The sequence below is a fragment of the Dermacentor andersoni genome, chromosome 7 (genome assembly GCF_023375885.2).
Source record: "Dermacentor andersoni chromosome 7, qqDerAnde1_hic_scaffold, whole genome shotgun sequence".
NCBI lineage: Eukaryota > Metazoa > Arthropoda > Arachnida > Ixodida > Ixodidae > Dermacentor > Dermacentor andersoni.
The window spans coordinates 44,991,301-45,006,316 of record NC_092820.1 but is presented as its reverse complement, the minus strand read 5'-3'; the positions used below and the strand labels follow the sequence as shown (position 1 = coordinate 45,006,316).

The 15,016-nt window shown below is 46.6% G+C and overlaps 1 protein-coding gene across 1 annotated transcript in view; it reads right to left on the bottom strand.

The window, feature by feature from the left end:
• Nucleotides 1-15,016, bottom strand: part of LOC126535290 (medium-chain acyl-CoA ligase ACSF2, mitochondrial-like) — a 163,502-nt gene that overhangs the window by 107,094 nt on the left and 41,392 nt on the right. The window contains exon 4 of the mRNA XM_055073094.2: nucleotides 1,668-1,721. Coding sequence (XP_054929069.1) covers nucleotides 1,668-1,721 — 54 coding nt within the window. The remainder of the gene's footprint in view (nucleotides 1-1,667; nucleotides 1,722-15,016) is intronic.

Genomic DNA, 15,016 nt, shown 5'->3' with positions numbered 1-15,016 from the left:
TTATGTTACTCTATGGCCGTACCTCGTAGCCGAGCGAGCGAGCACAGCGAAACATGATAGGGAACACGGTGCGCAGCGGCCGACGAAAGACGGCGAGAGCGAAGAAAGCGTGAGGAGGAAAGTGCAGCGTAACCGTGAGGCGGAAAGCGGAGGAGGGGGTATGGCAAAAGTGTGAGAAGAAAAGTGTAGTTTCGCGCAAGACGGACTATGGCGACGATGGCTGCGAGATGGCACGAGAGTAGCTTGCGTCGTTTTAGGGTGCCTCGCTCGCCTCCGCTCTGTTCGAGCGGGCGCGAGCATCGACGCGCTCTACGCGTCGTCTATTTACCAAAGCGTCTGCTGTAAATCACGCCCACGCGTCACTAACGCGCTGCCTCTCGCAATCCCCCGATTAGTGAGGAAGTCGCGTCACACGGCGCTCCGTTTGGAAGGTGCTGCACGGGACAGATTGTCCGCACCAGCAAATATATCGCGAAATGAAAACATCCATAGAGCTTCGCTCGAATATCGCGTTAGGGAGTATCGTAATTGTCAGTGAAATTTTTTTTCGAGGTTGTTTACACTGCGTAAATTGGTGTATTTAATACTAGCTATTATCACACGGACGCGTTCACATGCTAAAATAATATTGTTAGGGCAAATGATTAACTCTTACTGGACAAGTCTCATATTTGCGTGTTCTGGCATGTATTTTTTATACAGGCGATACTTGTACACCTGTATGAAAACCAAGTGGCATTTCACCAATCCAATATTCTAGAATCCAGCCCTTTTATTGTTAACCAATACGACATGTGCATTCACCAACTATCTTCAATGCAGCAAGGCCTGCTATAAATGGTTGTTGCGTGTGCGTCAATTATTTATTTACCGAACGACGACCATGTTTTTTTTTTTCATCCAAGGTGAAGTCTTTGTTTGGCGCGCTTAAAATCTGCGAATAAAAATATCACTCTCTCTCGCACCTCTAACTAGATTGTGCCACATTTCTAACAGCTGCGATGAAATCAACGTGAAGAACACTAGCGTGGGTGTAATTTTTGCACACGTGAAATATGTGAGCAAACAGGCACATGATATTGTCACGTAGTAGTGGTGGCGAATAATACAGCTGAGAAACTGCGAATGGCAAAACTAACTTTTTATTGGGCGAACTTGTGCCCACAAAAGCAAGTTACACTCGAAGCACAGCAACAGCGGTGAACATGGTCGGCGATCGTCGAAGTCTTATCTGCCGGTCAAGTGCGTCGGCTTTTATACATGAGTCATCGAAGGTTCTAGATTGATTGATGGTGCCAGCGTGTCTTCCTGAAAGTTATACGCAATTCGCGTCGCACATGCAATTAGATTACACAAGCTTCGGTCACAATAGAACCATCGAGAACATTCGAGAAACTTCCGATACATGCGAGCGCGTCGCGCGCTGAGCGATAACATGTGTTAAACGGTGAAAGGCACTCATCCGAAAAGAATAAAGGCCACGTGTCGATATAACTCGGTTGCCAGAACAATAAAAATGAGAAATGAAACAAGAAAAAAAATGTTTTCGTATTCTTTGATCCTTGAATTTTCGAAGTAATATATCTAAACCATCCTTTTAAGGACTGTGCCAAATCCGTAGGCCAACACAAAAGAAACAAGTTATGAAACGCTAGCTAATGACTCACCGTGTTGAGGTACCGTTCAAATTCGGGTGTCGTCAATGCAAAGTGGATGCTTCCCTGTTAACAAAACAGAAAAGAAAACGGCAGAATGTTTATAAACGGAGAATACTAGTTTAAAAGCAAAAGTGTATATCGCTCAGCCTATTTCAGTGCTTTATTAGGATGGCAAATAGGCACACTAGAAATAATGCGGCTTCAACAGCATTCCTCACGACTAAAACGAAGAAAGAGAACAGAACATTTGCTGGCAATGAAGTTTGTTATATGAATTACGGCGGCTCATTACACGGCCACATCCCTCCTGCCACCCATGCGTGTGTACACTAAGCCCGTGAGAAGAGGTGAGGCACTAGCAATGCGAATCTGACAACACAGAAAAATAGAACTCACGCTACCTGATATCATTCTCAAGTAGGTGACCGTTTAGTTTCGGCACATCGACCACTTTTATATAACGCCACGCCGACATGGCCGCTAAGCCTGACCCAACGAAGCCGGTGGCTTCAGCCCCGCGAGGTCGCCTCTTTTCGGTTTAGCGCTGCAAGATGACAGCGGTGAGTGTCGAAGGAGAGGATATAACGAGAGAAGAGTATGAGGACGAAGCAGGTTGGCGTGTTTTAAGAAGAGAGGAGGATGTGCCAATGAGCAGACAAAATCTCACGGAACCAAGGATCAGGCAGCGCACTTCTCAAGCGAGAACGCATTCAACAATAAGTGGAGCAAGGGACAGAAAGCACGACAAATCATGGCAACAAGCAGGATGCCCAGTTTGCCGAAGGCAGAGTACAAGATAATGGTGCGCCCACGTGACGGCTTCAAGGCCACCGACTATGGGATCAATCGCCTAGAATGCTGCGTCGCCAACGCCGCGGGAATCCCCAGGAATGAATCGGAAGATGACATGGTGTGTTTATACAATATTTAGAAAATCTATTTTCCATTGTCAATGAGCTTATTTATACCTTGGTTCTGGGAGGAGACATTAACATAGATATGTTGAGCAAAACACCTAAACAGATGAGGTTTTCAGACTTTCTTGCATCCTTTTTCTTAAGAAACGTAATCACTATGCCAACGCGTATTACCGATAGCAGTTCTACTCTGCTAGACTTGTTCATTACGAATAGTACAAATAGTACAATACAGGCAGGCGTCCTTGATGCCCCAATAAGCGATCATTTGCCCATATATTTAGTCCTTGACAACTAATAAGAGGAGTCAAACCTTTCCTGCCACTTATTTTCAACCAATAAATCCAGGAACCTTATCGGCTTTCAGAGACGAAATTAGCACAATAAATTGGAGTAACGTTCTATCTTGCCCCTCTTCTGATCTCGCTTATGATGGTTTTATTGATGCCCTATGTTCTATGTATAAAAAACATTTTACTTACAAAGCTTTTAAGAGACTGAGGCGGGCTCGCAAACCTTGGATTTCTTCAGCAATACTTAATATGATAAAAGAAAAAAAATAGGTTATATCGAGCGTTTCTGATAAAGCGAGACCCGGATAAATTCAAAGCTTTCAAGGTATACAGAAACAAACTCACTAACATACAGAAACAAGCTAAACGTAATTATTACTTCATGCTCTTTGATGGGGTCATTCATTCCAAACAAATGTGGAACAAACTAAATTCTACCATATCTGCTAGACAAGTTACTAACGATATTCGTGAGCTCTGTACCACCAATGAATTATATAAAGGAGCCGTTCTAGCAAACAAGTTCAATGAGTATTTCACCTGATTGGTTGACAGTACGCCAAATAGTGATTCCTTAGATTATTTGCCTCCCCCACTGACGGATTCTTTGTTTGCGAATCCCACAGACGCGCAGGAAGTCATCAGTGTTTTTCGCAACTTCAAAATGAGTAAAAGCGAGGACATAGATGGCCTAAAATTGTAACCTGTAATATTTGTCCTTGATCTTGTATGTGCCTGCTTAGTTATAACATTTATAATCTCGTGCTTACCACAGGAGTGTTTCCGTAGAAAATGAAAACCGCTAAGGTAACAGTTATATATAAAGGCGGAGACAAGGGCATTTTAGGCAATTATAGACCCATATCAATTTTGCCGGTTTTTTCTAGGGGCTGCGAAAAACTTATTTTCATTCGACTGTCTAAGTTTTTTAATAGACATAAGGTTATTACGTCATCACAGTTCGGCTTTCAGTCGGGCCTGTCTACCGAAAGTGCCTTGCTTTACCAAAAGGAATTGATTCTAAGGAATATGGAAGCAAAGAAACTTGCCCTAGGAATATTCCTAGATTTCTCCAAGGCATTTGACAGGATAAATCATACTACGATGTTAGAAAAACTGCAATGTTATGGAGTCCGTGGTGTCATTTTAACTTTAATCAAAAGCTATTTATCTAATCGGCAACAGTGCGTCTCAGTCAACCGAGAGCTGTCATCACCCAGGAAAGTTAAAAATGGGGTACCTCAAGGAAGCATATTGGGACCCCTGTTATATAATATTTTTATTAACGATATTGTACAAATTGACAGCTCTGTAGATAATGTAATCTACGCGGATGATACCAGTGTATTTTTTTCTGGTGAAATGGCTGATGACCTCATCGTGTCTGCAAATGAAGTGCTAAATAAAATATATGCAAGGACTATAGCAAATTCACTACACATTAACTGCTCTAAAACCAAGGCTGTATTGTTCCGTGCGAAATCCAAATTATACGACACGACTCTCAAGCTAACCCTTAATAAAACGAAATTGAATTTTCCCAAATTGCTAAAACTCTGGGTGTTCTCTTCCATGAACATATGGCATGGAATCACCATACGGAACACATTAGCCATAAACTTTGCAGAGTTTTAGGCGTGTTGCCTCGGTGTCACAATATATTACCTGTAAAACCAAAACTATTATTATATAACGCTCTTTTTTCTTCGCATTTACACTATTGTCATCTGGTTTGGTCCACAGGCTCTAAAGCATCATTAAATAATCTGGTCGTGCTGCAAAAGAATGCCCTGAGGTGTATTGAAGGTGTATCGTATAACGCACACACCGCTTCGTTATTTATAAAGTATAGAATTTTTAGAGTGAACAGTTATTACGAATACAAGCTCTTGACAACTTTTAAATCAGAAATACGAAGAGGAGGTACCCTCTTACATACGATGGCCGATTTGCAACCAAATCCGGCAAGTCGCCTCACCCGACATACAGAGAATTGGTATGTACCATGTCCTCGTACTAATTATGGACTGCAAACATTACATTTCGGCCTTCCGAGTTTACTGAACAAATGGAAATTAACAATTGAAAGTTTACGTAATTTGTCCAGTGCTAATATACTACATAGAATGTCCTGAATGTCCTATTCATGTAATATCAGGTCACTTTTGTGATGGTTAATTAATGTCATGCAATTATCTCTTGCGTTGTTGTTTAATGTTTTTTATATATTTCAGAGTTTTATTTCGCTTTTGCTGTGACGGGCCACATGTGTGTTTCTTTTGTATTGTCGCTCTCCGCTGCCTGTAATGTTGTAATGAAATGTTGTTTCCGGGTGATGGGGCCAGTCAAGCTGATAAATGCAGCTTTTTTCCCATCACACCTAACCACGTTCATGTGCACTTTCATGTACCTGCCATGTGGTTGAATAAACTCAAACTCAAACTCAACTACAAGCAGAACATTCTAGTCATCAGCACGCCATCGGAGGAGCGCGCAGAAAAACTACACGACCATAACTCGAATGAGGATGGGAGACAAGGAGTTCGGAGCCAACGCGTACGAGTCGGCTCCGGAGGATACATCTAAGACAGTGATAAGAGGAGTAACGCACGAGGTGTCTCCTTGAGAAATAGTGGAGATGCTAGTAACAGCAAGGAATCCAACGGTCCTCATGGCCAAAAGGATGGGAAACACCACGAACGTCATCATCCTTTTCGACGGCCATCACGTCCCAAACCACGTGAGATACGGAAGGGCACTGACCAAGTGCTCACTATACCGGAAGCAAATAGACGTCTGCTACCAGTGCGGACGACTCGATCAAAGAGCCGATGTCTGCTCGAACCCGAACAGCAGGATATGCAGAGGCTGCGGGATGGAGAATCCGCCGCAGGACCACGAGTGCGAAGCGAAGTGCCAGCTCTGCGGCAAAGACCACCCTACGGCGGATCGCCGATGTAATGCCAGATACAAGTTACCGTATTTGGCAAAGAGGCGCCGCTGGGAGCGAGCCAGACGAGAGGAAGAAAAAGTGATGTACTACGAAAGGGAAGCTGAAAGACTGTACAGGCCAGGACGGGAAGACTGGAGACAACGGTGGGAACATCGAACGAGGGACGGATCCGGACTGGAAGACTTCCCCAAGCTCCACGGAAGGAAAAGGGGCCGCTCGACGTCCAACAACCAAACCAGATCGAGATCGCGGTCCAGATCGAGATCCAGACTCAAGACCAGCAACACCGGATCTCCCAGATCACAAGGGGGAGAAGGATCCCAAAGCCCAATAGGAAACAACAACGTCATCGGCACCGCGGGACCCTTACAGGTGAGCTGGGCGGACGCGGCTTCCGGGGCGCGTGCGGAGGCAGAGGCTGCTCTTCAAAGTAGAGTTAAGATGCAATAGAAAGAATTGGCGCAGATCAGGCAGCGCAATGCTGCGCTTATGGATGAAATTAGAAGACTCAGAAAACTCAGACGCTCAGTACAGGACCGTTTGAGGAGCGGGAAAGTGCCACGCAACGAGGAAACCTCGCGAGTTATAACGGAGGAAAAAGACAGCAATGGAAGAGGAAAAATGGAAGAGGAACGTAGCACTCACCCACAATAAACGTATAACCGAGAACGCTCCGATTGAAACCGGAGCAATGAAACCCAAGCCAGCCACGACGCTCCAAGAAAGACAGGATGAATTTGAACAGAAAATCGAAGCCAGCATCAAACAGAACGAAACCAAATTTGAAACTAAACTAGAACAACTGGAAGTGAGGCTTGAGGCAAAAATAGAGGCAAAGAGAGAGGCGCTAGGAAAGGCGATACTACAGCAAGTGCAGCAAATTATGGCTGACTTCGAAGCGAAACTGGCAATATGAGGACCAAATAAGCGGGGGGAGGGGGGGAGAGAACCGGTTAAGACGGCCATCAAGCCGTACACTAGCCCCCGGTACCCTCCGAGGGGTTGGAAAACCTGTAACGCCGCCATGGACAGACGATATACATACACGATTGGGCAATGGAATTGTAGAGGATACGATCGAAAACGATACATACTGCAACAATACCTTAAAGACAAAGAAAACCAGGATATTATAATGATACAAGAAACGCACGGGCTGGCAATATTGTCAGGATACCAGTACTTTGGTACTGCCAAAGGGGATACGAAGGCGCTAACGACGTTGGTAAAGCGAAATCACTCGGTCGTGCAGCACGACGCGGAGGGTATGTAAGTCCATCACATTCTTCTCGAACTCATACCCATGCGGAAAATGAAGGACAGTCCCTTTGTATTAAATATTTATAGCAGTCCAAAATGCAGACACCGTAAATTTCAAACGCTCTTTAAAAAAACCCTAGCCATAGCGGACAATCGAGCGGTAGTGATCGGAGGTGATTTTAACGCCCAACACGCGGCATGTGAATACAAAATCGAAACTCAAAAAGGCAAGAATCTCTGGCTAGGCACGCAACAAGAAGGCCTGACCCTCGCGACCGACCATCGGTTCCCACGAGAATAGGTACCAGCGTTTGCGCGGATACTACGCCAGATTTAACGGTCACCAAGAACATACGGGACACGCCGTGGACAAATACGCAACACGACTTTGGGAGCGATCACAATCACCGCGCAAGACAAAGGGTAGACAACTTAAGATTGTCGACTGGGACAAATGCAGGAAAATAAGGGAGGAGGCCAACGACACGACGCAAGGTATTGAGGAATGAACCGAAAAACTAAAGGGAGATGTGGCGGCAGCTCCGAAAACGGTCCCGCCGGAGGCGCATTTAGAGAACGTAGACAGTAAGCTTCTACATATGTGGGAAGCTGAGGTAGGGTTGCAACGGAGATGGAAAAAAACAAACACACAACCGGACGCTTCGTAGAAAGATAGCTAAATTGAACAGCGACATAGAACAGTACGCCCAGCAGCTATGCAAACAACAGTGGGAGGAAACATGCAACAACATGGACAGTCAGATAGAAATGGCAAAAACGTGGAACATCCTTCGATATTTGTTAGACCCGGACGGGACAAAGTCGGCACATAGGCAAAATATAAATCGGCTAATACAAGCGTACCCAAAGACAGAGCAGGACTTCCTCAAGGAAATCGAGAAAAGATACATTTCGCAAGCGATGCCCGTCATACACCCTGACTACACAGGGCAGGTAAATGACGAATTAGACAGCAAAATCGGCGAGTCAGAAGTCAGGGCAGCCCTACAGAAACTCAATACCAAGTCGGCGCCCGGACTAGACGGGGTAACGAATAAAACGCTAAGGAACTTGGACGATGAGCCTATAACTAAGTGAACAAAATATATTAACGAATGCTCGGAGGCCGGGCATATTCCGTAGCAATGGAAGACGGCACAAATCGTGTTAATACCTAAACCGGGCAAGCGACTGCAGATTGATAATTTGAGACCCATATCTCTCACTTCTTGCGTGGGGAAACTCATGCAGCACGTGGTCCTAGCGAGGATAACCACCTACCTCGAGGATTGGGACGCGCTCCCACCCCCGATGATAGGATTCAGGAGAAATCTCTCAGCCCAGGACGCTCTGTTAAAACTAAAACATCAGATCATAGAAGATTCGGGAAGATCGACAAAGGCAATTTTCGGGTTTGACCTAAAAAATGCCTTCGATAACGTAACACATGCAACAATACTAAATAGAGTAAGAGAACTAGGACTGGGAAAACGGACGTACGATTATGTACGCAATTTCCTAACGGGAAAAAAGGCAAAGATCACGATAGCGGACCTATTTTCGGAGGAGTTCGAGATAGGCAGCGCAGGTACGCCACAGGGCTCGGTCTTATCACCGATGCTATTCAATCTGGCGCTAATCGGGCTGCCAGCCAATCTACAAGAAATCGAGGGACTCAACCATACCCTATACGCTGACGATATCACCTTATGGGTGTGAAACGGAAGTGACGGCTAAATAGAACAAACGCTTCAAGCAGCGGTCAAAACAATCGAACGATATCTAGAGGGGACAGGGCTAACCTGCTCGGCAGAGAAATCGGAGCTGTTATTGTACGGACCGACTCGCAGAGGTCGCAAACCAGGCAACTACAGGGAAGATCTCAACCATAGAGACGAGATACATTTAAAGACAGCCGATGGGAAACCCATACCCAAGGTCGACAGGATCAGGGTGTTGGGGCTCCTCATCGTAGCCAAGGGCAACAGCGGAGAAACCCTCAGAAGACTGGAAAGAACCGTAGCGCAAATCATGAGGCTAATCAGGAGGATGGCAAACAAACATAGCGGGATGAGAGAGGAAAACAGGATCAGGTTAATACATGCCTTCGTAATAAGTAGAATAGTATACGTAGCACCGTACTTGAAATGGCAGGTCGCGGAAAAGATCAAACTCGAATGCCTCATTCGGAAAATATTCAAACTAGCCATAGGGCTACCGATCAGTACCAGCACGGACAAGTCGCTACAATTAGGCCTCCACAACACGATAGACGAGCTCCTTGAAGCGCAATAAACGGCACAATATGAACGCCTCTCTAAGACTAGAGCAGGCAGACACATCCTAGAGGGACTAGACATAGGTTACCACACCCAGCATGGTGTCAAGGTAGACATCCCGAGAGAGACGAAGGAAACAATGGTAATACCCCCAATACCAAAGAACGTGCACCCAGAACACAATAAGGACAGACGAAAGAGCTGAGCGAAGCTGATACAAAAGAAATTCGGCAGCGACAAGGACGCAAGTCTTCGTAGACGCAGCTCGACACTGTCGCAGACGGTGGTTTACGGCGGCCGTAATCGATAGCGAGAAAGTGTGAGACGTGCGCGACGATACGCACCACAAGTAACGAGATAGCGGAAGAAGTAGCCATAGCGCTCGCCGTAGCTCAGACTAACGCAACCGTGATAGTCAGCGACTCTCAGATGGCAATAAGAAACTTTGCCAACGGCCGAATCTCCGCGGAGGCACTACGCATTCTTCTTGCAGGAGGTAGAAATTTCAAAAGAAAGGTGTACATCACATAGACACCCGCTCCCACCCTCACGGAGGACGGCAACAACGAGGCGGCACACGACGCGGCTCGAGGGCTCACGGACCGAGCCGCAGTCGCAAGTGGCGCCCCGACACCCTCCGGACTTGACGGTGCTGTAAATGAGTGGGAGTGGGAGGACAGAATGACAACATATAATGACATTACGAAACACTATAGGTTACAGAGGGGCATATACCCACGACCTCACCCAAAATTGACGAAAAGCAGTCTGTCGCATGGCGGCAGTTACAAATTAGGACGTATGCGAATCCTGCGCTCTTGCACATCATATATCCGGATGTATATCAAACATACAAATGCAACACATGTGAATCCCGAGCCACTCTGGAGCATATAATATGGGAATGCCGAGGGATGCATAAAAATAACGAGAACACGGCCTCTAGCAACTGCCTTCGCACGCGCTGGGAAGCCGCGCTGCTCAGCCCCGCCCTCGAGGATCAACTATAGGCCGTCCAGCGGGCCGAGGATGCCGCAAGAACCTACGAACTCTTGGCCGTCACCTTTGGCCTTCCCCACCAACTCGCAGGACACGCAATAAAGTTATTTCCTCCTCCTCCTCGTCACGCCGCCTTATATTTACCACCAAAATAGCGCATTTTGCGATCGCATGAAGTAATAGAACGGTACCAAGCTGATGTAGCGCCATATTTTATCCTTCAAAACGCTTTGACTGTTCCAGGTGAAATTTTTTACCCATGTTTTAAATCATCTTTGTTACTTCTAAAATTGCAGAACATGAACTTTCATGTCTTCTATGGAAAATAGAAGTTCGTTGAAAGGGGCTGCAGACACACACTTTGTTACACGCTGTCGCGACTGCCGGTACGATGGTATAACTACAACAGCATGTCGACAACGAAATGAGAACAACGGGCTGACGCGAAGCGTACGATGATGATAGCATGACGACGGCGGCATGACTAGAGCCGGATGTTGAAACTGGAACGAGCACGATGGAACGACCGCGACGGCATCCCGACGGTGGTACAACGAATGCATGACGATGACGCACTGATGACGACTGCATGATGGCGACGCAATGACCACGGTGGCGTGATAACGGTATGAGGACAATGAGACGATGAGTGTGTCAAAGTGATGGCGTTATGACGTCTTCCCCACAACGATTGCAAGACGACGATGACGTGACGACCACGGCATGGCTTGAGGGTGATGAAGGAGCTGAAGTGACGGCGATAGAACTACCACGATGGCATGACGATGATATGACAACGAATGCATGGCCACTGTATGATGGCAATTGCGGGACGACGACGTCATGACGAGGGTGGGAAGACAAAGGTAGGATGGTTGAATGAAGACGATGTGACGACCACGACGGTATGTCATTTTGCGAATGCATGATAGCGACTGTCTTACGATGACGCGATTACGACACGTCATAATACCGATTGAATGACGACAGCATGATTAAGATGGAAAATGGTATGGAGTCGGTTGACGGAAGAAGGCTATTTACAGCTATAGGATGACATTAGTGACGTGATGACGTGGTAAAACGACACCGTGAAGATGAAGATCTGACGACAATTGTATGATGAGGACTCTGTGACGAGTATGGCGAAAAGAGGGCCGGATGGCAAAATTTGAATAACTACAATGGGATAGATAACCTCAACTGCATCTCGACGATGGCATGACAACTAATGCAGTACAACCAAACAACAATGGCATGGCAACAGTGAGTACAATGGCGGGACGACGACGTGACGACTGTGGCATGACGAGAGCTGTACGACGAAGCCGGACTGATGACGATGGCACAACCACGTCAGGATGACGACGACGGTTTACAACAGATCCATGGAAGCGACTGTATAACGACGACACAATGGGAATGATAGTATAGCAACGTCCGCATAATCACGATTAAAGGACTATGGTATAATTGCGATAGACTAGCGAAGAAGAATTGAAGTCGATGTAACACCGAATGCCATATGATGACGAGGCATGAGGGCAACGGGGCGAGGTTGCGGAAGTGCGGACGACGATAAGATGACAGTGTTACGATTACGGCATGACAAGCCTACTATGACGATCATGTTGACAACGATGAAGGGATGATGACGGCATGACGAGATTCAGATGGCTAAGCTGGAATGATGAAGATGGAAGTACCTCGATGGCATCGCGATAGTGGTGTGAAACGTACGCACGACGACGATGGCGTGACGGCGATGGCATGGCAAAAGTTGGATGACAAAGCGGAAAGTACATCGTTGCAACGAACATGACAGCATCACGGCCACAAGTACATACCTATTGGCCAAAGCTATTAGAGAACTTTGGTCAGAGTCGCCGTAAATGGCGTGACGATAACTGCATAATGAGAATCAGAACACGAAGCTGTACTGACAACGATGGAACGACCGTGGCGGCATCATGACGACGACCACACGCAGTGGCTATCAATATAGATAGATAGATAGATAGATAGATAGATAGATAGATAGATAGATAGATAGATAGATAGATAGATAGATAGATAGATAGATAGATAGATAGATAGATAGATAGATAGATAGATAGATAGATAGAATCAAAACGGTCTAAGTAGCTAGAGAATGTTAATCGCATTGCTTATTATCCTGCTGTCCTCAACGCTAATATAAAAGAGAGAGAGAGATGCAAATGAGAGAAAGGCAGGGAGGTTAACCAGACTTAAAACCCCCGGTTTGCTACCCTGCACTAGGGGAAGGGAAAGGGGAAGTAAAGACGGAAAGAAGAGCGTGACAAAAATAAAAGCGTGAGAAAAAAAATATGAAAAGGGATGAAATGGGGTCATTATAGTCTTTCTAATAGGCCACTGTCACGTAGAAAAGTCAACAAAGCCTTGACCGACTTTTTGCTGCGACGACAGTTCACGTCGGCATTCCAAAACTGACTGTTCTGAAAGTGGCCTGTCGTCAAGGCGTGCCAACGTGGTCGCTAGTGACAGCCGGTGCGCGCTGTATTGAGGGCAGTGGCAGAGCACGTGTTCGATGGTCTCGCCACCGCAGTGTCTGCAAGCCGCGCTGTCGTCCATACCGACTCGGAAGGCGAAGGATCTTGTGTAGGCGACACCAAGCCACAGTCGGCAAAGTACTGCTGTTTCTAGTCGAGAGTCCAGATGGGGGTCGAAGTCGAAGGGATGGGTCCCGTCGGTGTAGACGTGTATGCTTTAAGCTTGGTGTGTTCCATAAAGTTTTGATGGCTTCATTTGCAAGCACACGAATCTTTCGTTGCAGCGTCTGTTCTTGAGAATGGAATGGAGTCTTGCAAGCCCTCCTCATGTGCAGATCGTGCTGCTGCGTCGGCAAGTTCATTGCCCATTATGCCACAGTGGCTTGGAATCCACTGCAACGTGATGTCGTGTCCTTGCTCGACGAGGGGGTGAAGCAGCAGTCTGATTTCTAGAACAAGTTGTTCGTGGGGTCCTCGACGTAAGGCAGAAACCAAACAATGAAGTGCAGCCTTGGAGTCAGTGAACACGCTCCATTTCTTGGGTATTTCTTCAGAAACTACAAGAAGTGCACAACGAATAGCAGCAAGCTCCGCGGCAGTCGATGTAGTCTGGTGAGAGAGTCGAATATTTATGGTGGAAGGTTTTGCAGGAAAGATCACCGATCCTGCAGACCCATTCACCGTGGTTGAAGCGTCAGTATACAGATGATGATGATCGTTGTACGTCTCGTACAGCAAGAGCAGTGAAAGCTCCTTGAGTGCTGGAGACGAGAGTTGGGCTTTTGTTCGTATGCCTGGTACGATAAGTTGAACCTTTGCTTGAGCCAAGCACCATGGTGGAAACGGAACTTTCGCTGGAGCTGTATAACCTGATGGAAGGTATGCACGATAGGGCAGGACAGTTTCACAAAAGGAAGCACGTGGTCGATCCTCTGGCAGTGTGGCTAGATGATGGGCAGGGGCTCGAGCAAGGTGTCTTACGTGTGCTCTGAGTGCTTCCATGACTATATGGGTCTTGGCTGGGAAATCGTGTGCAATCGCAATGGTTTCAGCCGTTGACGAACACCGCGGCAATCCAAGACACACTCTAAGCGCCTGGGCCTGGACGCTTTCGAGTGTACGGATATTACTTCTGCAGGTGTTGGTCAGCACAGGCAAGCTGTATCGCAAATACCCAAGAAAGAGCGTCCTGTACAGTTGCATCATTGCATGTACTGAAGTACCCCAGACATTTCCTCCAAAAAACTTAAACACATTAGAGATATCCGTCAGGCGCTTCTTTAGGTAGGCCACATGAGGACTCCAGCAGAGGTCGCGATCAATGATTACTCCTAAGAATCGGTGCGTCCTGACATAAGGAATGTTTTGACGTCGATAGAGACATCGTATGATCTCATTGGCTTCCGGCTAAACGCGACCAATGCGCATTTTTCTGGCGAGATCTTGAGGCCTTGTTCATTTAAGTAGGCCGATGTTGACGTAGCAGCTTTTTGAAGCCTGGCGCGTACTTGCGGCCGTGTCACACCAGATGCCCACACGCAGATGTCATCGGCATACATTGAAATTTTAACTGTGTTCGGAAGTCGTTCCACGAGACCAATGAGTACAAGGTTGAAAAGCGTGGGACTCAAGACACCACCTTGTGGAACTCCATGGTGCGTATAATATTGCGAGGTTGGGCCAGCTTCAGTGTTAAGAAATAGAGACCGCCTATGTAAATAACTGCGAGTCCAACGATATAATGGACCGCCTAGGCCCACCGATTCCAATGCTTCAAGTATGGCGTCATGAAGAACGTTGTCGTAAGCTCCCTTTATATCTAAGAACATTGCGACAGATAACCTCTTACACGTCTTTTGGTGTTGAACATAGGTTACCAGATCGATAACGTTGTCGATAGAACATCGGTGACGTCGAAAACCAGCCATGGCGTCCGGGTAGATTTCGTAATGTTCAAGATGCCACTCAAGTCTGGCGAGGATCATTCGCTCCATTACCTTCCCAACGCAACTTGCCAGCGCAATTGGTCGGTATGAAGTAATCTCTAAGGGAGACTTGCCAGGCTTAAGAAGCGGTACCAGGCGGCTGAGCTTCCAATCTTGAGGAACTTTGCCCTCTTGCCAGGA